At 40.9% G+C, this 27,808-nt stretch overlaps 1 protein-coding gene across 2 annotated transcripts; it reads left to right on the forward strand.

The window, feature by feature from the left end:
* Positions 1 to 1,230: 1,230 nt before the first annotated feature.
* On the forward strand, positions 1,231 to 27,808 carry TECPR1 (tectonin beta-propeller repeat containing 1). 2 transcript variants are annotated; one of them, XM_064461704.1, is made up of 25 exons: positions 1,231 to 1,369; positions 4,247 to 4,479; positions 6,159 to 6,341; positions 6,845 to 6,967; positions 7,633 to 7,758; positions 9,272 to 9,446; positions 9,542 to 9,642; positions 11,105 to 11,206; positions 11,604 to 11,749; positions 12,610 to 13,136; positions 14,007 to 14,152; positions 15,123 to 15,278; positions 15,790 to 15,939; positions 16,558 to 16,715; positions 17,976 to 18,103; positions 18,390 to 18,492; positions 19,178 to 19,274; positions 19,667 to 19,746; positions 20,067 to 20,123; positions 21,646 to 21,820; positions 23,011 to 23,146; positions 23,490 to 23,582; positions 24,298 to 24,404; positions 24,874 to 24,993; positions 25,684 to 27,808. In XM_064461704.1, the coding sequence occupies exons 2-25, from the start codon at positions 4,249 to 4,251 to the stop codon at positions 25,879 to 25,881; spliced, it is 3,618 nt and encodes a 1,205-aa protein (XP_064317774.1). In that variant the 5' UTR covers positions 1,231 to 1,369; positions 4,247 to 4,248; the 3' UTR covers positions 25,882 to 27,808. The 2 variants fall into 2 exon arrangements, with proteins under 2 accessions (XP_064317774.1, XP_064317775.1); XM_064461705.1 differs by lacking the exons at positions 21,646 to 21,820; positions 24,874 to 24,993; positions 25,684 to 27,808 and having other exon boundaries at positions 24,298 to 24,402.

The raw sequence follows: 27,808 nt of genomic DNA on the forward strand, positions 1-27,808 counted from the left end.
AGAATTCAATGTGTACATCAACCCTCTGAACCACAGCCTTCTGCACAACAAAACCATCTGAACCTACAGGCCACAGAACGGGAGCAAGGCAGATGTATTATTGACCAGCAAGTAGAAACTTCTCAGGCTGGATTCACAATGGATCTGCCAGTTCCCTTTGAAAAAGGCCTGAAATGAAAGACTGCTTTTGCACTGTCCTTTACTGCACCTTTGAGATACACAAAGATCGGAGATACTTTTGGTTTGCAGATCTCTTTCCTGTTTGATTATTTGAGTAGACAGGCAGGGAAGTACTTGCCTGTCTTGCTAGATTTGCTGACTCACTTCAGGATGAACTGGAGCATGATGGCAAAATGTGAGATTCATAAGCCAGTGCTTTCAAAAGGAGGGCATGATTTTGTGGCAGGGCAAGTCACAGCAGTGACCTGCAATAAATGTCGAACAGCACCTCTGGTGGCATCCTGGGAAGGACTGCTACTACACTACTACTACACTGCTACAAGTTGTGACAGTAAAGGCTGTCTTAGAATCATTAAGGTTGGGAAAGACCTCTAAGATCAAGTCCAGCCATCAACCCAACAACACCAGGCCTCCTAAACCGTGTCCTGAAATACTGCATCCACACATTTTTTGAACACCTCCATGGATGGTGACTCCCCCACCTCTCTGGGCAGCCTGTTCCAATGCCTGACCACTCTTTCAGTGAAGATATTTTTCCTAATATCGAATCTAAACCTCCCCTGACACAGCTTGAAGCCATTTCTTCTCATTCTATCCCTGGTGACCTGAGGGAAGAGACCAACCCCCACCTCACCACAACCTCCTTTCAGGTAGTTGTAGACAGCGATAAGGTCTCCCCTCAGCCTCCTCTTTGGGCTAAACAACCCCAGTTCCCTCAGCTGCTCCTCATAAGACCTGATCTCCAGACCCTGAGAGAGGTCTTCCTCCTTGTACCTCAGGCAAGCCATTTACTGATACATCAGGGGTAGACGTCATTTCAGGCAAACGCTGTTTTCCTAACTCTGACAGCAGTCCCTGCGCTCCCTGCGCCGCAGGCTGACCGGGGGGATGGGCTCTGCCTGCAAGAGCCCCCCTTTCCAAGTCAGGCCCCTCCGCGCCCGGGCCAGCTCCGCGCTGCTCCCGCACCCGCTCCCCCGCACGCCGTGACGCGCTGTGACGCGCTGTGACGCACCCGCCGCAGCACCTCCCCGCCCAATGGCGGCGGCGTTCGGGGCCGCCGCGCGGCGGCGCAGCCAGTAGGGGCGCGGCCCTCTCCGCCGGCCTCTGCCTCCGCGCCGCTGGCGGGGCGGCCCTGGCGGGGCGCGGTGCGGCGAGACGAGGCGAGGCGAGTCCTTCCGTCGGGAGGCAGGTGACGGGCAAGCCCCGAGGGGCCGGGCTGGGGCTGGGGCTGGGCAGCTGGGAGCGGGGCGGGGGGGGGGCAGTGGGCGCCCTCGCCGGCCGCCATGGCGGCCTAGGCAGGCCCGCGGGCCGGCCCCGCCGCCGAGCGGCCCCGCCGGCGCTGTTAAGCCGATCTGTCCTTAATGCCCGCCTGAAGGAGCAGCGTGCGCCGCCGCTGCCCGCACCCCGGCTTGCTCCCGGCGTCGCGGGGCGCTTTGGGGTCCCCGCGGGTGCGCGGCAGCGCCTGGGGGGCTCTGTACGGGTAGCGGCTGAGCTTGCCAGGGGCGGTGGTTTGAACGGGAGGCGAAGCTTGCCTGCGCGTGCCGCCTCGAACAAGCCGCGTCCTGCGGGGCCGCGCCCCCGCCCGCGCCGGGGCGAGATGCCGCCGCGGGCTGGGGGCGGGGCGCGGCCCCTCCCTGCTCGGGAACTTCGTTACTTCTACAAAACGCACGGAGTTGGGATAGCTTTCGTGAATTCTGTAGCAATCAGTGTTATGCCAGGCAGCTGGAAATTTTAGTTAACGACGTATCGTCTCAATTTAAGTAGTTGTCGTTCTGTCAGAAATTACCTGGCTGAGCGGGGGGATGACGGAGATTTTAGCAAGTGTGGGTGTGATTTTTTGCCAGTCCCCTGACAATATTGGGCAACTTCTGCATTTGCTGAAATGCACGTGAGCCACAAGCTCTGAGCATCCTTCAAAATCAAGCAGTATTTGTCTTCATTTTATGCAGCATAACAGGTGTGAAAGGGCCTACACTGAAGTCCTTGAAGTCGTTTGTAATCCCAAATGCATTTGGGATTTTCCCAGGATTCCCTAAACACCCTGTCCCAAAAGTTCAGAAGAAAAAAGAGGCAGAAACTCTCACTTATCTTGGCTGCCTTGAGTATTTTAATCCAGTTGCATCTGCCCGGATTATCTTAATTCTGTCCCAACTGTGCTTTTCCTAACTTCATCATCTTTGGAACTTTCACTACCTTTTTCTGCCTATTCCAGGTACTTTTCTGCCTGCCTGGACCATTATTCCAGGTACAGGCCCTCGCCTTTAACAGACCCAAGCATCACTTTATTATCTGACAGGGCAGAGATCCTCATTGCATTATCCATAATACTTCCTTTACCCCAGACCTGCTGGCGTTCTGGTTGCTTAAGATTAAATGAATAATATTTTCCTCTGTTCTAAAGACTGCTTTGCAGAATTTCAAGTGCTAATACTGAAAGGCTCATTTTCGTGGCCTTTATTTTCCCAGTGATACACACATTGTAATTTTTACCTCATCTTCTCTTTGCTCCATTCCATTTTTTCCGTACTTTGTCCTTCTGTACTATCCTACTTTTACTAACACTGAAAGGCAGGATATAAAGAGGATAAATGCTGGTCCAAGTGCAGACAAAGGCAGTAATACATGCCTTCATATTCAGCAACAACAAGAAAAAAAACCTCAAAACTAGAGGATTCATCATAGTTATGCTGCCACAACCAATTTTGCTTGTGACGTTCCCCTGGCCTTGCTTGTTCTCTGCTGCTATAAATTTTCTTCTCCCTGTTACCTGTTATTTACCTGGTGGATGCAGGTTTTTCAGTACTGACCAGCAGCAGTTCTAGGAATCAAAGAATTCTGAAACATCCTCCCTGGGATCGCAGGTGAACTTACTGGCTGTTCTTTGACACTGGCCTAGCTGTTTCCAGATTCTCTGCAGTTTCACCTCTGCTGTTCAAATACACGGTACAAGTTAAACCCTCTGTACCACCACTTGTTATCAGTCAGAAAGCAGGCAGGCAAGTCTCCTTAGGCTCTTGTGTTGAAAGCACAGTTGCCCTTTGACAACAAACAAGCAGTGTTTCATGCTGGCTCCAAGCAAGGATTCCTCTTTTCTTTTATTGGGTTGGATCTGAGTCGTCTTTTCTACCTTTCCCTTCCTCATCCCCCATGGCGTAGTTAATAGAACTGGAAGCAGAGTTAAAAATACTCATCAGCAGTTCTGGCTGTCAGACGTACAGAACAACTGAGACTTGTTTAATGGTGCCTAGAAGGCCAAATTACAGAAATATGCTGGCCTTTCTTGCCTTCTAAAAGGACCTGACTTAAAATGCTGACCCCTTGATGAAGGGTAGGACAGCAGTGCCCGGAAAATGGCAGGCTATTAAGTGATAAAACTGAAATGGAACTCAACCAGGTCTCTGCTGTCAAACCATGCTCTATGTATACTTAAATAAATATCACACCTATGTTTATTAAATAAAGATCAGATCCCAAAGTGGTCACCAGAATGCTTTGGAAATAGGTTTGCTGGCAGCAGTAGGTAATATGTCCGTGGATTAAAACTAGATGGGTTCTTATGGAGGAGCTCCCTTTCACATCTTCTCCGTTGTACCTGTGTCACTATGTTGGCATACACCGAGGCGGGGCTGAGAAGGAGGTATTGTAAGATATGGCTTTGTGGAACTGAGATGAGCGGTGTGTGTAGCACCACCAGCATTACCAGCTCTTGAGGGCAAAGCCTTCTGCTGTAAAATGGTCCATGCTACTTCATCTCAGTTCAGTGCTGACGTCTGTCCTCAGCCTGCCAAAGCTGTCCTGTTCATGTTGTGAGCTCTTGTGGGATAGACAACAGTGTGCCTGTAGCTGGGTCTTTCGCATGGATTTCAGAGCCATCTAAGAGGTGTAACTGCACTGCTCTGACTAAAAGAGATCTGGCTGCCAGCTTTGCATGGGCTCTTTTTAAAAGATCATTCTTTACATCTTTATTTTGACCAACAATGGCTTAGAGCAGAACTGATCTGCAGCAGCTTCAAGATCCATTTTTTAAAGCTGTCATTTTCATTAATGCCTCCTTTTTGCCTTTCAGACATGGCCATGCCCAGTTCCCTTCTGTGGGCTGTTGACATTTTTGGGAGGGTTTACACCCTGTCTACTGTTGGCCAGTACTGGGAGCTCTGTAAGGACACACAGCTGGAATTCAAACGGGTCTCTGCCGTCAAACAGTGCTGCTGGGGGATAGCCTGTGATCATCAAGTGTACACCTATGTGTTCTCGGGTGACGTCCCTATTAGATACCAGGAAGAAACCTATGAGAATCAGGTATGAAGCGTTATGGGGGCCTCTATCATGCTGCCACATACTCATCAGAAAGGAATGATAGCAAAGCTGTATGTCAGCTGTCTGTATGTGTTTTTCTCACAGGAAGATTGTTTGGTTGTATTTGTTTTCATTTTCTGAAGAGTATATATGTGCCAAATAGCAGGTTATTCTTTTAGTATTATTTTAAATCCAAAAGGAAGGTGACACTTCCCTGCTTTTACTAAAAGCAACACCAGCGTGCATTATAGCCTGTTTTACAGGAGCCATTTCAGACTGGAACATTCACCCTTTTCACCTGATGTTTTCCTTTCCTTAGGGACAAATAGACAATCCCCTCAAGAAAACGTCCAGTGTAACATCTAGGCAACCAAGATACATTATCAAAAATGTATTATGCTTAAGAAAATACTATTTTTTAATGTTTCAAAGAATTCTCTAATAAAGGCATAACTCTCCATTAAAGTACAATGTTTCCAGGTTTTTGCATACAAACGTTAATACGATCCTTATGTGATGTACTTCAAAAGGTTGTCTTTAAAATAGTAATTTAAAGGAAATTTTATCTATTTTGGTTTTAAGTTAACCAAAAGTTATATGAGAAAGAAAACGGAGTTATTTTCTTGAGCATATTTCTCTAATTTCTAATAGGCAATGGAATAAATGTAAGTTGAGAAAAGACATTAAATTATCTGTATGGGTAGAAAGACAACAAATTGATTTTATGCATTATTTAACATTGATACAACTTTCCAGCCATTTAAGAATGTTCCTTTTGTTATGTAAACATGTTCTTTAAAATGCAAAGCTTTAAATTTTATTTAATTTGTTATTTTAAAACTTTTGTGTTGTTTGTTCTAGGCTATGAAAAAATGGAAAACAAAATACTAGAAAGCACAAAAGGAAATATTCTGCAAGAGCTAACAACGACAAAATTAAACTCAAATAATTTACAGATGATATGCAAAGCAATTTAGGCAGTTCCTAGTAAAAGTGAATAATATTTTGCATAAGAAATTATAGAAGGATTTTGAACCACTTGTTTTCCATGCGCCCTAAAATGTAAGACGTCACATGACAAATTTTGCCACTGTTTCGGGGGGGGGGGGAAGAAAAATCACAGCTGCATTGGTGAAAACCCTAGAAGTTATTTGTTCTGTAACTGATTAAAGCCAGATTTGAAAAAAAAAACCCTCTTGGTATAACATAAGATGCAGGGAAGATCTACTGAGGTAGTTCTCTTGACATAGTTTCCAGAACAGAAGCTATGCTGTTTCTCTAGTGCAGGCAGGATACTAATCATCTTTCTAATGGGGAGTAGACTAAAGATCCCAAAGCCACCTATACAGCATTATCTTAATGGTGCTGTATCATGGTGCCATACATCACCACAGAAAATAGCACTGATAGTAGTAAAATTTATCATCAGATGTTCCTATTTATGTAGCTGAAGATGACTTGGTTGGGACTCATTCTGCAGTCAGCCCTTCTTTGATACTTAAAAAAGCTTCCTCCAAATATGTTAGGTAGGGGCTTACAGTGTGAACATTTTCTCATTCACCCCAGGAATTTACTCCTCTTCTACTGCAGAAAATAAGAAATGTATCATTTATGACTCCCTGCAGATGTCCAATGAGATGATGTGATCTCAAATAAAGTATTTTATTTATTATTTCTGGCAGCGCTGGAACCCAGTTGGTGGCTTTTGTGAGAAATTACTGCCCAGCGACCGCTGGCAGTGGAGTGATGTGAGCGGGCTAAAGCATCAGCAGCTTGATAGTTTCACACTGCCTTCACCACACTGGGAGTGGGAGTCTGACTGGTATGTGGATGAAAATATTGGAGGGGAACCAACAGAGAAAGGGGTAGGTGAACATAACCAAAAAGAGATCTATTCTGGGAATCCTTAGTCTGTAAAATAAAAGGCACTTTTATAGAAGTGTAAAGGGTCTGTAAAAATAAAAGGCACTTACCTTCCCATAGCTGCTTCTTTCTGGGAAATAGCTCAGCTATAATACAACACAAGGAAGGATCTTACTTGAAGGCTTTTGAAGTCTACAGGAGCTTTTTTCTTTTGATCAGGCCACGAAATGCTGGCAACTGGCTCCCATTGTTATTTAAGATCTTTACTATGAAGAAAGTAAAACGGTTTACTGTGTCTTTGTTTTGTGTGTATCGTGCAGAGGAATCTGGACATGATTCATAAATCATTCGTGGAATTAGCTGATCTGTTAGTCAGGGCTGTTGAGACGTGCACAGTAACTTGTACTGTATTTGTAGGAGTGACTCTTGGGCAGAATTGCTCCGAGTTACAATTTCAAGCTTTCCCTTGGTCCTGATTTTCATAAAAGAAAACCTCTGTTTGCAGGGCTGGACTTATGCCATAGACTTCCCCAGCACCTACACAAAGGATAAGAAATGGAATTCTTGTGTCAGACGCAGGAGGTGGATCAGATACAGGAGATACAAATCACGGGACGTTTGGGCGAAGGTTCTGGATATCTTTTAAATATTAAATAAACTGATTTTCTGAAATAATCAATTATAAGTGCAGTGAAATTAATTTTTTATCACTGCTCTGTAGGCTGGACGTGGATTCCTTGACTTCCAACTTGTAATACTTGCAAGCATAAATGGAAGTCTTGGCTTTTTCATAGAAACTTGTGGTAATGCAGTTGGAGATAGATGCTCAACTGCTTTGCAAATTTCAAACCAACTTTTTAACTTTCATTGGTTGTTTGACAAAGCACTCTCCTTCAAGGTGGCACGCGGCTCACATCATTCACCAGCTGTGTCCTTTACCTGTATGAATAACTGCTCTTTAATAATTGTTGTTCCATTCTAAGACCATACAAAAATCGTAACTTTTGATGTTCCAGCTTTCCAATTCAAAGAACGTGTCTGTGCACTGTTCTGTGAGTAAAAATTTCCCTTAGTTAGGGGATGAAACACAGACTTCTTCGTGCTGCTTTGGCAGCGTTTCCCCCGACTCTGCATATAGCAGCCTTGAATGAGGGGAAGAATCTTCATGCTCAGCCACTTTAGTAAGTGATATATAAAACAATCTGCAAGAAACAAGTTAGGCCACCAGCCAAATCACCTACCTGTTTGCAGTGTATTTTCTCCTCTTCTCGATCTTCCTTCTCTTTGTTTCAGCTTGTATCACATGATGATCCGGACCAGCTGCCAGACCCTTTCAATGACATCTCCATTGGAGGATGGGAAATCACTGATGAGCCTCTTGGCCATTTATCAGTATGGGTGGTTTCTTTACAAGGAAGGGTATGTGCATGTTCCCTAAGTTTTCTAATATAAATTACTACTGAAATGGAGTTAAATGCTTTTAAAGCAAGGCAGGTTTGTTATTGTCTTATGCCTGTAAGGAAATACACTGTGCATCTGGCAGAGGCTGCTTTGGGACTACATTGTGCAACAACTTGTGCTGTAAATGGAGAGGCTTGGTATCTCATAGGATTGCTGTTTTATGGAAGCCTTAAACCTCTACAAACAGGTTAAAAACTTGGGTTGAGTAGTGTCTTATATCCTGAAAAATGCCCAGAATGCAGACTATGGCACTGGTAACAAAGAGAATGAGCCTTAAAACCTGATAAAGATTCTCACAAAGCGTTGTGCCATGTCTCTGTGGTGGAGAGTCAGGAATGATTCAATAAAGAGTTTACAAAATAGTTTTCTAAGACTTACTGATCAGAAAATGGTAACCTCCTGACTTGGCAACGTGGAATCCAGCTCTGGAATGTTTTCACATTATTTTCTATTGAAAACTATACATCTTTGTTTTTGTTGTTTTTAGGCCTACCATAAGGTCTCTCTTGTTCTGCTCAGTGCTGCAAAGATTTGATCCTTGCTTTCCTTCCTTCCTTCCTTCCTTCATCCTTACAGCATGTGTCTGACATTCCTTTGTCTCTGGAAAATTTCTAACTTGTGGTCTCACAGGGAAGAACATAATACTTTTAACAGATAGCCTGAGATTTGAGTCACGCTTGGCACTGCCTGAATAGGCAAGCAATATTGGTCGAATTGTTTAAATAAAATTCCCTGTGCCTCATACTTCCTAGTAATAAGTGACAAGCATCCCACTCTACAGGCTTATTTATTGACATTGTAAAATGCTTTCATTTCCCAAGTAAAAGTCCTCAGAGAAATCAAGTGTTTCTAAAAATTAGGATTTAACACTCAGCAGTCATGCTTTGGAGCATTCATACGACTACTGCAAGATCCTTTCTATGATTGACCTTCCTGTCTTGACTGTGATCTATAGAAAAGCGCACAGACAGTAGGACCAAGACTAGCAAATGGACTGGTTGTCACTGAAGGCTGCACAGAGAATGGAATTTTTTGCCCATATTGTGGCAAGCTCTTCTCAGTGAAAGTGAGGTTGGGCTGTCATCTAACAGTAACATTTTTGTTTTATGTATTTGTTTATGCTTGGTTTATATGACATGTCCGGAAATATACAGAAATGTTTTTTAAACATTGAAACATACACAGAACTTGTAGCAATAGGTTACTGCACACAGGGCAGATTTGCTTCCATGATGAAAGCTAGTCTGTAGCTAGCCTCCTCCCTTAGTACATAAGGGAATAGTCTTCAACTGCATAATCAACATTAAAAAAAAACACCTTTAAAGGTCAAAGTACATACACTGTGTAAAAAAAATCCTGTTGTTAAAGGAAGGCTGTTCTTTCCAGTTTGTCTTCATGCTTGTCTCAATGGTTTCATTGTTGTAGTGATACTTCTCTAAGTTTTATTTGTTTTTTTTTTAAACTTGTCTAGGTATGGTACAGAGAAAATGTCTGCCATCACAATCCAGAAGGTTCCATGTGGTCCTTAATCACCACTCCTGGTGAAGTTGTACAGATCAGCTGTGGACCTTATGACCTCCTTTGGGCAACTCTTTGGGAAGGGCAAGCCATTGTGAGAGAAGGGATTGACAGGAATAACCCTCAAGGTGAAGTTTCTTAAATTTAGCTGAAACCCCTTTGATGTCTGTAGTGTTGAATAAGAAACTAACCTACAATGCCTTCTGTTTTTTGTTTCTTGCAGGAATTTCCTGGACTATTGTGGAGTCTCCAAGCTCTGAAAATGGGATTATGCATGTCTCTGTGGGTGTTGATGTGGTGTGGTGTGTTACAAAGGATAGAAAAGTAAGAGGGGTCATGCTCTTGGTTCTGGTTTTTCCTGCTCTTTTTCTATCTGCTTTCTCAAACAGACACGTTACTCTCAGGAAACATTGGTGATTTGGACTCACTAGCCCCATGGTTTGGGGATTCTAGTTGCCCTTGCTGTTACAGGAATGTCCCGTGGTTTGTGATATACATAGTTGCGTTTAATTTAAGGAAGAATTTCTGCTTTTCTCTTGGAAGGAATTTTCTAAACCCAAGTCAGACCGATGTGGTAGTGGGGTGGGGATGTAATAAGGGGCCTACTTCTAAGGGATATTAAGCTTTGAAATTGAAGGGATTCCAAGCTACTCAGTCTTGTTTCCACATGGTCTGAAGGTTACGTCTAAAGTGGCACAGGGGAATATTTTCATCTACACTTTTCTATATGGTCCTTTTTTTTAATCTTCCTACTGTAACTGTTCCCTCTTCATCAGACTTTTGATGGAGTTCTTTTGTATTTATTAAGTGACATATCTGTTATGCATACGTGTGATGACTTTCTTACTGGGGTTTTAACTTAGAATTATAGAATATCTCAGGTTGGAAGGGACCCATAAGGACCATCGAGTCCAACTCCCTACTCCTCACAGGGAGTCTTGAAAGTCTTGAAGAATATACTAGAGTACTGTTGTGCTGGTTGCAATCAAATCCCTTCATATTAAATTCAAAGACACAGATGAATTCTGTGCATGTATTGTAGTTTAAAGTAATTGAGTTACTCTGGTTTAATGAGTTACTGCTTGTCAGCTGAGCCGTGGCAACAGACTGTGTCCAGGCTGCTCCATCTGCCAGATAAAACCACTATAATAAATGTAGATAAGCTAACATGTTTTTCTTCAGATCTGCCACAGGATAGTCAAATACAGTCTATTATGTGATTCAACCAATAACTTCTAAAGTAGCTGCTTACCACTATATGACTATGCGCTAAATACACATGGAAATTTTGCCAGGTACCTGGTCCACCAAACCTTTTGGATAGTTAAAACTAATCTAAGGGAAAACAATTTAAAGAGCTGTACCACTGAAAAGATCGCTCCGACAGTTCCCTCCGTGAGCTCTGCTTCTGAGGTTTGAATACAAGAACACTATTTAGAAGCCCATTCAGAGTGACCAAAAATAGCCTACGGTTGACATGCAATAGAAGGTATTTTTCCAATGTCAGAGAAACAACTCTGTCACAGAAAGTCATAACAGAAAGTCTCCTTGTGGGCTATTCTGCCTGTAGTTGGTCACGAGGACATGCAGTGTGGGTACTATTAAGAGAACTATTTCATCTTTACCTGGTTGCAAAAAAGAACCAAGGAGGTAAGAGACTTCTTAAGGCACTGCGGCAAGTCAGTATTAGAGATTAAGACTAACCCACTAAAGAAGCCAAATTCCAGCTGTCTGTTTGCTAATGCAGAAGGAGCAAAATTTAGACTTTTTACTGTTGCTGTTGTAGGTGTGGTTTAGAAGAGGAGTGAACTCACATAATCCTTGTGGAACAAGCTGGATTGAAATGGTTGGAGAAATGATGATGGTAACTGTAGGCTTAAATAACCAGGTAAGACAGCTGTGTAGCAATTGTAAGGCTGTTTATGTTCCCCGTTGTACAGGCAGTATTCATACGTGTTGAGGACTGTCAGCAGTGCCAGTACGGACAGCTGAACAAGAGGTCCGTGCACTTGAACTGCTAGGAAGGAATGCGTGGCTGAATTCCTCACCAGAAGATGAACAGTCAGCATGCCTCTTGTATGGCACATTCAGGTGCAAACAGTTTTCTCTTGATGGTACAGAACTTTATACTGCACCTACAGCATCAGCATGAAGGAAGAACACAAAGGGAAAATGCTGTTTCCAGCAGATTTTTGTGCTGTATTTTCCACTACTGAGCCTTTTTGGTAGCTGGTATCTACCTGTGTTCCATGGCGTTTCCTTCACCAAGCTCTCTCCTTCCCTAGGTCTGGGGAATCGGCTGCGATGACAGAGCAATTTATTTTCGGCAAGGTGTCACACCAAGTGAGCTCAGTGGGAAGACATGGAAGGCAATTGTATCTGGCCGAGAGAGTGACAGATCTCAGACCGGGAGCTCAACAAGTCTGCTCAGGTACTCAGTGAAAATACCTGCTTGGGACTTTATATGCCAAGTTTCAATGCTAGGAGATATTTCTTTACATTCAAATGGAACAGGCAGGGAGGAGCGGGGAAGCATCTCTAATCATTATGTATGCCAAAAAGCATTTGCGGGTTTTACCATTAAAATTAACAGTAAGTAGCAGTAGTCGCACTTGGAGTAGAAACTGAAGCTCCCACTTTGGAATTCACTGCATGCTTGCAGTGGAGCATGTTTCTTTGGGCTTTACTACCATTCTCTGGAACTAGTTCCTAATAAGAGAAAACATTACCTGTGAAGTATCAGTGACAACTCTGCTTGGGAGTTATCCTTCTCCTGAGCGTCACTGTATGTTTCCTTTCCTAGAGAGATAAATCAGTAACTCCCCACTGGCTGCTGGCCTCTTGGCCTTGCAAGACATGCCAGTGAAGCTGGGGGTGCTGCAGAAGCTGCTTCTTTGAGTCAGAGTGTGCACTGAGTAGAATCCCTCTTTAGCTAAAACAAAAATCATGAAGTTGTTAATGGGCTTTAAAAAATCCTATTCATTATTTCATATCTGAAAAATGTGATGTTGCTTCAGTGTTTTCCTGAGAGTTGTAGACAGCCAACACCACCAATTGTTTGAAAAGATCAATGAAATGCCTTCCTATGTTTCAGGTTTACTAGAGTGGTCTGCCAGATTTGTGTTGGACACTTTTCTCTTGATGACAGTGTTTGACCTTCAGAAAATAAGTCTGCTGTTTCTCTCCTAAAGCAGAAACACTAGGATGATTTCTGTATGTCGCTGGTCTCAGGCCTGTGCTAATTTATAATGCTTTGAGTTATAGTTAATTAATTATCTATTTGTCCTTCAGTGCTGGCTGTTTCTTTACTGATGATATTCAGAATCAAGCACACGCAATCATTCAGGGTGATGCAGATACTTCCTCTGATACAGAGCTTCCAAGCGTACCTGTGAATCTTGCCAACACTCCCCCGATGGGAGCTGCAGCCAGCAGAAATGGTAATGGCACAGGCAACCAGACAACAGAAATACATGCAAGTTTGACTGTGGATCCTCTGGACTCTGATCAAGGAGAAGCCACCGATACTACAACTAATAATGAGAAAGCTAATCTTGAAATGCATAAATCATCTACAAACCCAAATACTTCTGCAGAACTGCAGTGGACAAACATTGACTTGAAGGAGGCCCAAAAGCATCCAGTCCTTTCTGTCAGCAGCTTTGCAGACACATCCAGCCTGTCTTCCCTTGGCATATTCTCAGTGGGAGCTGAAGAACAGTATGGAGGCGATGAGCACCCACTGTGGGCCTGGGTGTCTGGGGGAGGCTGTCTTGTAGATTTGCACAGCCCATTGAAGTGGTTCACTGTTCCATCAGGTACTACCCAGTCACCACAACAGACCCCAATTCCCACTGCTCTTTAAGAAAAATGTTGGTTTGGGTTTGTTGTTTTTTTTTTTTTAACAAAACCATGGCACAAAACTTCTGATAACCCATTTACTCTTACTGAGTTTGTTAATACGCAGGCTCCCTGTCTGAGGATAGCGCTGCATGTATTTAGCTGTACAGCACTTTGAGATTGAGGTATATAAATGTAAAGGTGATATTTTCTCTGAGTTTCTGTAAGAGTTTTGTAAAATAATCTGTGCTGGATCTGCATCTAATTTTTAATGGCACTGAAACTGCAACTTCAGGCAAAACTCCTAATATCACTGAATACTAACTAAAAGCAGGGAAAAGGGCTCTTGTGAGAGATGCAGATGCCACAAGTAACTGCCTTGCTCCTACTATTCCTACTGAGACAAGGGTAAGATACAGAAATTGCTCAGAGGCATTGTGACTGTGAGCCAAGCTGATAACTGCATGGTGTTAGAATTTAGATTCTTGAAAGACAGTTGAATATAACCGTATTTTCTAAATAAGCTATGAACTGTGGCATCTCAGTATTTAATAACAGTGTAACTCTTAATGCATTGTATTGTCTAATTATCTTGCAGTTCAGTGACAAAACTCCCATTTTTACAGGGTTATGGCTTTGAAAGATTCTATATAATCATCTAGTGATCCCATTTCTATGCATCATTTACAAAGTTTGGCTGTAATACATTGATTCCAAAGTATAATAATTAGAAAAATTATGTTAGACTGAGTTGATTCAGTCCAGTGTTCAAAGCAACATCATGTTTTACCTTTCACAGAACTGTATTCAAAGCTCACTGGAGTTTATTGGTTTTGGTTCTGTTCTAGGTTTGTCATCCTCTGTGCAATCTCTATCTCTGTCTATCACTCCTGCACAGACAGCAGCGTGGCGAAAGCAGATTTTTCAGCAGCTCAGTGAAAGGACAAAGCGGGAACTGGAGAATTTTAGGCATTACGAACAGGCTATTGAGCAGGTAAGCAGTGAGGACTTGTGTCTCTTCTCTGCTAAACACTGATACTGGGCATCAATAATATATTTCTCATGTACTGATCTGAACTTACTGTCAGCTTTATATTCCTGTCCTTATTTCTGTCTATGACAACTTTCCTGGATTATCATGTCTGAGCTCCCTGCAGGGAAGTAGCAGCTTATCAAATGTGGCGCAGCAATCTTCATCTAAAAACATTAGCTGATAGTTTTGTGTAGGAGCAGATGAAGCACTAGCCAGCATTATCTGAGTACGTTGAAACCTCAAATCCACAGAGAAATATTTGCAACAGTGGAACATTGTATCAATTATTCCACCACAAGATGAGGCTTCATAACTGAACCTGTGACTCGAGTAGGTGAACTTTCCCTCCCTGTAACCATTAAGGGATTAATGTAACTTGCGTAAATAAAGCAATGGTGCAAACGTCAATAGCAGAACTTAAATAGCAGCACTTTTGTTTGATGTTCCCTTTGTTATGACTCCTTGGCTCTTTTCAGATTCATTTACATTGTTGATCCCTTTATTGCTAATTGCCAAATGACATCTGGAATTCATTTGATTAAAAACACTCGGAGTCCAGGGGTTTAATCAAGTTTTAAAAGATTATGTCAAAAGCCTTTAAAGTCTGGACAGAAATTGCATTATAACAAGGAGCACTCTAGAGTCAATTAGTGTCTCTGTGCTGTTGTATTCTTGCAGAAGTAAAACTTAATACTGATGTACACATGTTATTTCAGCACCTTTCTATCCACTTTTGTCACTTTTCATTTTGTCTTCCGCTTCCTGAACACTCTGGTTTACTCTGTGTCAGAATTAACTGATACGATACTGGCTAACCTGCAGCAGGTTAGTCCTGCTAATGAGACCATTTCTTGTGGTCACAAAAAATAGTATTTGGGAGAAAGGAGTCATGCAGTTTCCTTACTCCTGTAAATTTGTGTTTGCATTGCAGTCGGTTTGGGTTAAAACTGGGACCTTGCAATGGTGGAGGAATTGGAAGCCTCATAAATGGATGGATGTTCGAGTTGCACTTGAGCAGTTCACTGGGAGCGATGGAATGCGCGACAGCATCCTGTTCATCTATTACATGTATCATGAGGAGAAAAAGGTGTGTTCAGCTTGAGATCCTTGAGAGAATTGCATTTGGCAAAGGAAAACCTTTGAAGGGAAAACAGTTTTCTTATGGGAGGCCAATTACGGTATGCTGTTGTTCTAAATTTTAGGAACCAGTTCAAAGGTAGCCCAGGGTATTAGCAAATTGCAAGCTTTTCTAAGCTGCAGCTGTGTGGACGCTATGTCAGAAATACTGAGTCAGCAGCCATCCACATTGCTTAAGCCATTGGCTTTGCACCAATTAGGAATTCTTTTGGAAGTTCAAAACGTTCTTGATTGTGAAGAAAGAGCCAAGCTTGGCTGGCCAGGGCCTTCATAAATAGGGTTAATGCAGTATGAATCAGAGGTAGTCCCAGGACTGGAAATTGAGCCCTGTTCCTTCTGCACCAGGCCATCCTCAGCAGGAATGCCCTGTTCATAGTCCTGAAGTGCAAAAATGCTGACACTAAGGAAGGTATATCTGAATTTGCCTTAGTCGCAGTTTTTTTTTTTTCCTCTTGTCTTAGTATATCCACGTGTTCCTGAATGAAGTCACTATTATAGTTGAAGTTCTGAATGAAGCCAAGCATTCCTTTGCACTGTATACACCTGAAAGGACGAAGCAGCGGTGGCCGATCCGCCTAGCAGCCACAACAGAGCAAGAAATGCATGACTGGGTAATTCTGGGAATTTTTCATTTCAAACTGGCAATATCTGAAATAAAACATAGAAGCTAGTCTCTGAAATCTCAGCGTCACATTTATGGTATCTAGGCTATTTATCTATTTTCACAATTTAGGTATTGAAACAGTCTGTTTGGCACCTGAGGCTTCGTACCTTCTCTGGAGTTCACATGCTTTCTGATGCTGCAGTTACCCACAGTAAAACCAATATTGTTTTTCCTTCCCTTCCGATCTCTGGATAACAATTAGGCTACAAATGAGTTAGGAGTTTAATTCTGTTAGTCTATTCTTTGGATTGGTAGAACAACTGTTAGCCTGTTGTCACTGTTGCAGAGTCTCTTATAGGCAGGCAGGCATAGATATACTGAAGCAATAGAAAACCTGAAAGACACTTCATAACAATGAGATACTGCAAACCATATTGATTCCAGTGATTGCGTTAATTTCTAAAACACTGAATTCCAGTGCCTTTGAGAAAAAGCTGCTAATTCACTTTGCTGATTTGCAAGAACCTGCAAAGGTAAAGCTTTGTTTTGTAATCCCGAAGCATCTGTGGAAATTTTTGTTCTCATGTAAACAGAAGCTTTTGGTTCTCTGCTTCTTGTTTTGTAGCTGTCTTTGCTGAACATGTCCTGTTGTGAAAGCAGACGGATTCAAGGCCCTCCTTCTCACCATGCCATTTGGTCAGTTACTTGTAAAGGAGACATCTTTGTTAGTGAGCCAAGTCCTGAACTGGAGGCTGGACCACACCTGATGCCGTGTGATCAAATGTAAGAGGTTTCAGAAGCTGTTCTTTCTGCATGGGATGCCATCCAGCAAAGACTCTCTTTCCTGTCAAGTCAGTGGCTTTGATAGGCTGTTGGAGTGTCTAGTACACTGCAGGTGTCTGTCAGTTACAAGGCTGCCTTCATATTCAGAAATACATCTGAAGAAATTCACCAAATCATGTTTTAATTCTTAGATGCTGGAGCTATTCATGTGATTTCAAAAGCCTTTCTCATTGAGATCCCATTTCTTTGTGATTGCATCTTTAATGCCATAATTATTTAATTTAAGAGATGGCCTAGACTAAGAGTAAACCTAATCACTGTAATTGTAATGTAATTTGAGCTTTCAGTTTTATCTGAGTCAGGAAATCCAAAATTCTCAGTCCTCCATAGTCACTACAGTCCAGGAGCAGCTCCTTTACAGTTTGTGTTACAACTGTGACGATGTAGTACTGCAAACTCTTCAAGAAAAAAATACCAGCCTCTGAACGGGTTAAAGGCCAATTTAAAAAATATCCTCAGTTTCAAGTCACTTGCACAAAATGTCTTTGAATAATACCTCAGAGTTCCTTTAGTCCTTTTCCTTCAGGGTAGAGCACCTTCAACATCTGGCAAATCACAAAGCTGATGTGCTCTTGCATCTTAGTTTGAGGGATCCGTGACCTAGATGATCTCCTCTCATTCTGACGAATAAAATACTCCTCTGCAATCTCTTTATTTGCCCCATTCTTCCCCAGAAAAGTACCACAGCCAGCTGGCTGTTTAAAGCCCCAGAAAAGGATTAACCTGCAAAGATTAGGAGAATAGCCGTTGTTTTTACCAAGCTCCACAGCAAACATACAAGTCATTTGTTTTCTTGTTAGATAAAAGCAGTTCCTAGATTTTAAAAAAAAGAGAATAAAGTTAAAGCCGAGGCAGCTGACAGCCACTGAGACATAAAGATTCTAGCAAGATCATCCTAACTAGTGTTTGAAAAAAAAAAAATCTAAAACAAGCCATAAAATAAAAGGAAAGTAAAATACTTCAAAGCCTGAAAATTCCAAGTGGAGGCAGACAGGTCCCTGCCAGCTGACTCTTCAGTAGTTGTTCAGAGGGAAATGCTTTCAACTGGCAACTGCCTTCACTTACAGATCGCACAGAGGTTGAACAAATGAGCATATAAAGTTGCCTGTCCTTAAGATCGTTGAGTTGTAGGAGGGGAAGGCGTACATTCCTGATGGATGTGGTGCAGAATAAGTGTAAAATATTTTCCCTTTCTGGCAGGTTTTGGCGTCAAGTTGGAGGTCATCTTCGACTGATAGAGTGCAATAACCGAGGCATAGTGTGGGGCGTAGGGTACGATCACACAGCCTGGGTTTATACTGGTGGATATGGAGGTGGCTTCATTCAAGGTATGGACAGTTGGTCTACTGCGGTGTGCACATTTCTTACTAATCTTCCTGACTGGGTCAGCTATTCAGGCTATTTCAGCTGTCCTTCCTTGAGCCTAACATGTAGGGTTACAGAGTGAACAGGCCAGGCATTAGGAAGGAATTGGTATTGCAGTTTTATATTTATATTTTCAGCTTAAGAGTGAGAAATAGGATAATCAGCGATAGTACTGTGACTATTGGAATTTAAACTGTAGTGTGTTTAAGGTTTAGCTTTACTATAATCCAAATAATTTATCCCTCACAGGACTGGCCAGTAGTGCTGATAACATTTATACGCAGTCAGATGTGAAGTGTGTTTACATTTATGAGAACCAACGGTGGAACCCAGTCACTGGATATAGCAGCAGGTTATTTACTCAATTTATTGTATTTATTTATTGTAATTTTTTACTACTGTCAGATGAAACAAGGGGTTTGTTCTAGCTTTTCAGAGTAGTTATAGTTATTCTGTCTTCAGTCTCCTTCCATTTATTGTTAACCTGAGATGGAAGGAGCAGTGTTTCTCAATTTTCTAGATTTGTGAATATCCATTCAAAATGCATTTGTAGCAAAACATAGCAGATTTGTGCTTTGTGAGTGCACAAAGTGTGCCTGCTTGCAACATTTTTCATTATTAAGGCCATACAGCAAAGTTCTTATTATGATCTATATATTCATATACATATTGTGCTGAATACATTGGGTCCTTGAATAGTATATTTGAACAGAAGTATTGAAAAAGCATCCACATATATGGGTATCTATGCCAGAGAAATTCAGGATTCTCATTCCAGTTTTAATTAGGAGTGAGAAATATCACTCTACAGAGGAAAGTTTACATGGTCCTCAGGTTTGGTGGAATTGGAAGCAATTGTACAGATTCTTTCCCACTACCCTCATCATTCACAGGATATTTATAAATACAGAGATTTGTGATGGAAGACTCTTTCATGTATGACAGTAGGAAGTGCTACAAACAGGCTTTTCATCCTTCGCATTTTAAATTCTCAATTTTAAATGACCTTGCATTCTTTATACACTGTTTCACCACAGAGGTCTGCCCACAGACAGATACATGTGGAGTGATGCATCTGGCCTGCAGGAATGTACAAAAATCAATACCAAGCCTCCTTCCCCTCAGTGGTCTTGGGTAAATTTTGTCTTAAAAGTCTTTTTGCTAAGAGGGCAAAGCTTATAAGTAGGATACAAGACTTGGGCTCAAGTGACCCAGACTTTCTTCCTGGATTTGTTGTAACATTTAACCTTGGTTTCCCCATAGTGATAATCTTCTGTAGTCAAAAGAATGTTAAGCACGGAGTGGGATTTTTTTGTTTAGTGGGACTTAGATTTCTCTTCTGATCCTTTTCAACTGAATTAAAAAGACTTGGGAACCTCTGTATGAATTTATATTGCAAGTATTAGAAGGTTTCTAGCAAGTTTTTACGCTCCAAAAGCTGGGGGGAAATATCAGAGGAGGTTATTTTTATTACACATTAGGTGTTGATTGTGCTTGTTATTCTTACTGTCTCCTTTTGACAATAGGTATCCGATTGGTATATTGATTTCAATGCTTCAGGCGGAACTGATCGGGAAGGCTGGCAGTATGCAGCAGACTTTCCAGCGTAAGGAGATACCTTCTACCTAAAATACTGGCAGGCAAATGCCATATTTAAGCCCTCGTTTCTTCTTGTTTGCTGTTTTGCACATTAACTGTGCTTTAACAGGGACAATTGTGCCTTGATTTCTCCCTTTTTACGGGGACACTAACACTGAAATTTGCTGGGAGGTTGGGCAGCAAGATGAGCTTAGCAAACTATAGTTTAATGTATTTTAAAGTCAGCAGGAATGTCTGGTGGGCAGGTAGGTAGTGCTGTCAGGCTGGCGCTGATGTTGCAGATGCTCTAACATCCTCATGAACACCTATTTAAATCTGTTTTGGTAGGTCCTACCATGGTCACAAGACAATGAAAGACTTTGTCCGACGGAGGCGCTGGGCAAGGTGAGCAGCTAAGACACAAATAAGAGTTTTGAATCTCAATAACTGTTGATGTTATTGTTATATATAACATATATGTATATATATAACATAACAGTTATGTTATAACTGTTCCTTAGAACTCTCCTTTAGTTATGAGGGAAGAGTGTCATCGTCTAATCAACAAAAGCAGTAGTAAAGCAACCTGCAGTAAATAACCCATCTCCAGTAGAGACACTGATGATCTTTAGCATTATGGCTTTAATTTAAGCCATTACAGGTAGACACTCTATTTGATTTTGTGGGATCTGTAGATAAAGTCAGCTAGTTATTCTCGATATCTAATTTTCCTTATGGTAAATGATTAAGGAATAGTAGAGACTAGGTATATTAGTACATACTAGGTCACTTGCAACACTGGTAATGTGTCTTGTATATTAATAGTTTTAACATAGGAATTCCACGTACTGCTTACTAGGCCACAGACAATCCAACCCCATTTAAGTCCCAGTACATTATATTCAGGTAAAACCTGGAAAATAGCAAACTGCTGCTATATTCTATTCTATTAAACAGGGAAAGTCTGTGCATTCGCTGTTTTTCCAGCTTTTCTGTGCTTTCTATACTAGAGCAGCTAATAGCTGTGCTAATAAATTGCTGTGAACTTAGTTCCACATTGTTCTGTTTGTTTTTGAGGCTACAAAGCTAGTGGCCCTTTTACCAAAATCTTTGAAGTAAGGTCCTGAAGCATCAAACTGTTGTTGTTATTGCAGGATGTGCAACAAAACAAATGACATCCAGTCACCAGAACGGTGACTTGAAATAAAATAAGCAACTTGAGAAATACCCTCAAGCCTAAACATTTCCTCTTGTTTTAACTATCAATTGAAAATTGAAAACAAATAGGGAACAGCTCAGGACTGGAACCAGTTTTCCAGAACTGGAGAACAGAGGAATGTCCTGAGTTTTTTAGGGCATTCTTCATACACAGACATTACTGTTGTGATGATAGAATCTAATGTAGTTTCCCCAATAGACAGCACTACTTGGTTGCAGTTTCCACAGACAAAATACACCTAAAGATGCTACATAACTTTTTAACAGGCTCCACCAAAAAACTAATTGTAAAATGCTTCCCTTAACCAAGACAGAGGAAAGAGTGAACCAGGTGTGTTCTCTCTGCAATGGGATTCTCAGCTGGGGTAAAATATTCATTATCCAGCTCTTGCCCAGTGAGATTTGGAGAGCTGGGGAGCATTGTAACACAAGCTGCAGGCTTCTTGGGTGGCCTTGGTTTTATAATGTCACATTTGTTTTAAAAAAGAGCAGTTCTGAGAAATCAGTAATATGTCAACATTGAAAACCTGATGTAAAACATGATTGATTGTTGTAAACGCCTTTCAAATTAAAAATACTAATACTTATTTTACCTACTTAATGAAAAGATTTCAGGATTGTTTGCACTAAAGTCAACAGTAGACTGGGACACAAAACTCAGTTATAGTAAGTACATACTTCTGACGGGTTTGGGGTCTTTTTGCTTCAGAAAATGTAAGATAGTCACCAACGGGCCATGGCTGGAAGTGCCTCCTGTTACCCTGTGGGACATCTCCATAATTCCCAGTTCAGATGCAGATGATGAAGAAGCAGTAGCACTGTGGGCAATCAGTGACAAAGGAGACGTGCTCTGCAGGCTTGGAGTGACACAGCAAAATCCAGCTGTAAGGCTCCCCATTTATTTTTACAGCCTTATTGATGTATTTAATGTAATGATGCAAGTACGTACACACAATCATGCAGTGCCTTCTCTTATAGCACCTTGTTATTTTTTTTCCCTTTTATGTTCCAGATTTGAAAGTTCTTGCCCGTCAACCATGACACAGTTTGCTGCCAGCATTCCTTACAATAGCGCTTCTCTTGCATAATCTGTCTTGGCTTGTGCCACGTCACCTGCAGGAGTCTCTTTCAGCCCCTATATAACTTCTCATGAAGCATTTTACTTCCACTTTCTGCACTGATAGCTTAGTTCCTCTTTTTTTTAAAATTGTTGACAATGCGCCTATCCCATTTAAATAAACTGCCCAGGGATAGAGTTTCTCTCAAGTATGATCCCAGTTTAATGCCTGTTAACATCAGTAGGAGTTTGTCCATTGACTTTTCTGGCCTGGAAATGACTGTGCTAACTTAAAAGGCAGGTGGGCCTGGACGTACCTACAGATTTTTCTGTGAACTGGGACAGATTTATTGAGCCAACATCCACTAAAGTATGCAGAAAGGAACAAATAGTGCCAGTAACTTCAATAGGAATACTGCTTTCCTAATAAGAGACGTGCTGAAACACCAAATTAGGGTTGATTGTGGCTAATTGTAAGCCATATTTATAACGGGGGGGAAAACCCACTAATGATATACTTTAATGGAATTTGGAGAAAACCTGCAAGAAGTTGAAAATTTGTAGGATTTTTTTTTCTTCCTGTTCAGTCAGCTACAGTGGCATGGATCTGTATGGCACTGCAATACCAAGAACTGGAATTCTGTCTCTGGAATCTGAAGCCCCATATCAGTCAATTTTTGTGAGACTGTTTTTCTGTGTAATAAAAAAAGGGGCTATTGAAAAAATCAAAACAAACCCGAAAGGGCTGTAGCTCAGAGACATGTAGGTGCCTACATTCCAGCAATTTCAACAGAAAAGGCCCAGTTACAGTTCAACACAGCTACTGATTTCAGAGAGTTAAATGTCCAAGTATCTTTGAGGATCAGAGAACCTGTTTTTGTTAGTCACAAGGTACGGAAATTATTCTCCAGAGTACTTTTCACTATCTAGGGTTTTTCCCATTTGGCAATAATCAGCGATATTTTGTTGGGGAGTTTTTAACCGTTACTTCATAATTCATCTTCCATGATTTGCTAGGGAACATCCTGGCTTCATGTGGGAACAGATCAGCCCTTCATTTCCATCTCAATTGGAGCATTTTACCAAGTGTGGGCTATTGCCAGAGATGGTTCTGCCTTCTATCGGGGTTCAGTGTCTCCAAAGAAACCTGCAGGTGAGTACTTGCACTTCTTCGGTACAGTCTTCATCTTGTACATCATGTAAGCTCTACTACACTGCCATGTCTGAAAAAGACAAATCTGTTTAGCAGAGGCCTTTCCCATAGCTGTGCAAAACGGTGCATATGAACAATACTGATGATAATTATAGCAGTTAATTTGCTCTTCACTGTGTGATTTAAAGAGTTTGTTTCTAAAAACAAGCTAGTAAAAATACATTGTGTAATGGCAGTCACAGCTTTCTTGCACAGCTATGTATTGCAATGGCAGACATCTCCAAGATTTCTCATACAGAATTCTGTTTTCTCAATGTTTTACTCAAGTATTTCTGACCTTTAGGTGACTGTTGGTACCATATTCCTTCACCTCAAAAACAAAAGTTAAAACAAGTCTCAGTAGGACGAACGTCTGTGTTTGTGTTGGATAAAAATGGTAAGGAGTTTCAAATATCATTTATCAGTGTTACCAAAAAAAAAAAATCAATATACATCAGCTTGATTTAAAAAGGAGGGGCTAAGTTAGAGCTTCTGCTTGGACAGATGATTACTATTGCTCCAAGAGGTGTAATATTTCTTATTGAAAGAGATGGAGTAGTTGAGGCAGCCCACATAATTACTGATTTTGAAGACTTGTTTTTTGTTATGTCTGATAGTGCCTTAGATAGCAACAGTCCAGCATCTGTGCAATTCTTGGGGGGAGGAGATAGATGAATCTCAGAGAATTGCTTGGCAAGATTTTGTCTGAAACCCCATAACGTACAAAACTGAAGAGGAATATCTTCCTGTTGAAAAAACTAGAAATAGCACCATCATTGCAAGATAAATTATGAACCTTCCTTTTGTAAAAGAAACATTAACACCAGCCTCCTTTGCTTTACTTCTCTAGTGCATAGCTCCTTATATGAACATTTTTCTCTAAGAAATTTTACAAAACAGAGTATTTGCTGTTTTCTAGAAAAGTTATAAAGAATGACTATAGAAATACAAATTCCAAAGTAGGAACTTCTTTGTCTTTCACACATTAGTCAAAACCATAACGCATTTCCACAGAACACAGAAAGTATTAACTGCTGATCTGTTTCGTTGTTTATTAGCACTTCATACAAAGCCGACATCCTGAGCTGTAACCAGGACTATTTACTTTACAGGCAATCTTTGGTACCGGCAAGGTATCACACCAAGCTACCCTCAAGGATCTACTTGGGATCCTGTTTCAAATAATATCCGTAAAATGTCTGTAGGGCCCCTGGACCAGGTGTGTATTAAGCTTCCTTGTATCTCATTAGTTTATTAAAAATTACACTTAACATACTTTTGTAATTAAATGACATGTTCTTCAGAATTGTTTTTGTTTAACTAACATTATTCTACAAGGTGATTTTCTAAATGCTGGAATCCTGATGGCAAGACAAAAATCATGCCAATGAAATTGTGATACAGCCGGCCCTTTGCTGTAAAAAGCCTCATAAATTTATTTTTATATTTTTTAAACGAGGTTATTTTATATATTTAATGTCTTTACTGCCAAGTCTTACTATCTGGCAATGTTTTAATTATAACACTGGTATCTGGTTGGTTGTTTGGCTGTCTCTCTGGCTAAATTAGAGCAGTTTTGGTCTATGCAATATCAAGACTAGTTTCTGAAAGTGGCCAGACCTACATTTTCATGTTGGGGGAAAAGCAGCACAAAGAGCACATTTATTGCCTGTCTTTGCTTTCTTGAGGTCTGGGTGATAGCTGACAAGGTGCAAGGAAGTCACAGTTTGAGCTGTGGGACCGTCTGCCATCGGACTGGTGTTCAGCCAATGGAACCTAAAGGCCTCTCATGGGATTATGGTATTGGGGTAAGTGCTGGTGGCATCATACTGCCTAAAAGCTACGTATCCAAATACCTACAGGCCGGCTTAGAAAGGAAAGTGCCATCCTGCTCCAGCTGGCAAGCTTCCTAAAGCTTGCATATACCTGCAGGAAATTGACCTTTGTTCTTCAGTTTTAGGTTTCTTTTTTAAGTAAATGTAATGGGTTATGCAATTAGAGCTGGGAAGTCATTTGTTTGCATTTGATAAGTATTCATTTTAAAGAGGTAATTTCAAAGTTATAACAGAAAAATTAGTAAAGTAAGTACTATTTTAAAAAAATTGTTTCCTCCCAAGTCTGCACATGATTGTTCCTCGTTGTTCCCTGCGTTACCAGCAATGTTTTGGGAAAGGCTGTTTCAAGGTTTTGACCCCTTTTAAGTTGATGGAAAACCTGCCATAGCTCTGTTATGAACACCTGACCCTACTAACCTCAGTCCCCTGTAATAAAAATAATGCTCAAGCTTACTACCTCTATACCTCACTGTCAGGGCGGCATGTTGTGTTGTGTTGTGTATTGTTTTACAAGGAGCCTTTTTTCTGATTCAGCCCAGAGCAGGATTACTTTCCTCACGAAAAAATAGTATAAAACTGGTAGTGTACGAAAAGCATCACATCAGATAGTGTAATTGCAGGGTGGTGTTTCTCGTTTTATATTTCTTTATTGATACTTCACAGGGTGGATGGGAGCACATTACAGTCAGAGGAAATGCAACTGAAGCAGCCAGGGTCGCTGTACCTGACGCTTCTGAGGAAAACCCTGCAGTATCAAAGGATTTAGAAGATGAGGAGAGTAAAGGGAAAACAGAACATTCTAAAACCCCTCTGATGGTCAGTGAAAGTCAAGAACCGGACAGAAATGCTGTTACTTGTTAAGTTGTTGCCATCTACATGTTGCAAACAAACAGTAGTCAGTATAATTTCAAAAGTAACTAAATGTCTCTTGCCTGGAGAGAAAAACATGACCTTTTTGTGCTACTAATATATTTTACTGAACTGGAATTTACAATGGGGTATTTTAAATACTGATTTCTTCTACTACATCAGGTGTAAAATGTGACTTGATAGAGCTAATAGTTTTGTCGAAGCAGGCAAGCTTTTTAGCCACAACATATTTCTGACCCTTTACCATAGCTGCTACACAACCATAGAAATGTGAACATTTTTGCAGATGGTCACTGAATTAACTTTTTTTTAAATGAACATTACATTTCTTTCCTTCCCTACATTTCTCTCACAGTCACACCCCTTGCACACTATTCTTTAGATTCATATTTGAGCAGAGGTGAAGATGTCATATGAATTTAAATGAATTACAGGCAAACATAACTGGTCCTGGTTGAACAAGCATTTATACACGCACATAACTCTGCTTACAGGAGTCCCGCTTATATAAGCATGTAGTGTGGCTCGTGCTGTTCTTGCTCCCATCAGTAAAATTAGATGCTGTGTTTGCTCACAATGAGCAATATCTTAATCAAGAAGCAGAACCACTGGTTTCAGCGAGGCTATGTAGAGAGCATGCTCCTACTCAGTCTAAGTGACAAAGTCTCATTCCAAATTGCTAGTCCAAATGGTGGTGAATGATGTTTTGTCTCCATCTTAACCAGAACCACAAGGGAGGTATACAGATGCCTACCTGATGAGGTTGGAAGGCACCAGACACTTGAGGAGTTAGGCTGTGTGCCAGATCACTGCAAATAAGGCTTTCATAGTGTAAAAGACAAGAGGAAGTCTTAAATAAGAGTCTGACTTCACAGTGGTAGGAATGCAAACCAACTTTACTGATATCAGCGGAGGTTGCCAACGTATACTAATGCAGGTTCAGAATGAAGCTCTGTGCTTTATTTTCAGTAAGTGATTAATTCATCCTGTCTTTTAAAAGAAACTACTTCTTATTCTCAAAATAAGCTTTTTTCCCCTGTCTTACCGTAATTTGGCTGTGATGTGAAATTGTTGTTTGAAATTCTGTCCTTGAGAAGTGCTGAAAAAGCCTCTCCTGATAGCTTCAGGAAGGTACCACGTTTTTCCCCTTGCAGCAGTTTACAATCATTTTTCCTCTGTGTGTGACTGTGTATGGAATTATTTTTATATGATGAGCAGTGTGGTGTGGTCTCAGTACTGTGTTTGTAGAAGTAAAGATTATGTTTGCACGTATTTAAAGAATATATTTGGTATTTTAATGCCAAGGAAAGCACTGTTTCCAAGTCCAAATGTGAACGAAGATTTAAGATGCTTTACTGTTTAAAAAAAAGTTGGTCTTTCCAGTATGTGATTAGAGATTTCTGGTTTCTACATACATTGTGGGAGTACCATAAATAACATGTTTGCATTAATTACTGTAATAGGTTTTGCATAACTTGCACAGTATCTTGTCCAAATAAAATAACTTTATTACATATATTTTTAGAGAACTATTAGGATTGTATTTTCTGTGCTTCATCTCAAAAGATGTTTTGTTTTAATAGTCAGTGTTTACATATCCAACAATCAAACTGATTTCATACAATAAGCTTTATAATGTACCTTTGCATTTTCCCCTGCATTGCCAAGTTTCACTTACTTTACTGTAAAAAGCTGGATTTAAGTGAACAAAAGATAAATTATAAGTTTTCTGTTTGAGTACTAAATATTTGCCTTCTGAAACTATTATTTAGAAAATTATTTAATTTTAAAAAATGTCACTGTTATGACTAGTTAAAATAAGGAAAAGTTACTTTAAATTGAAACGATTTTGAAAAAATAAAAGTAATTTATCCCTTTTGACATGTCCAATAAAGCAGCACTTTGTAGCAAAGAACCA

This window comes from Phalacrocorax carbo, chromosome 10 (genome assembly GCF_963921805.1).
Source record: "Phalacrocorax carbo chromosome 10, bPhaCar2.1, whole genome shotgun sequence".
NCBI lineage: Eukaryota > Metazoa > Chordata > Aves > Suliformes > Phalacrocoracidae > Phalacrocorax > Phalacrocorax carbo.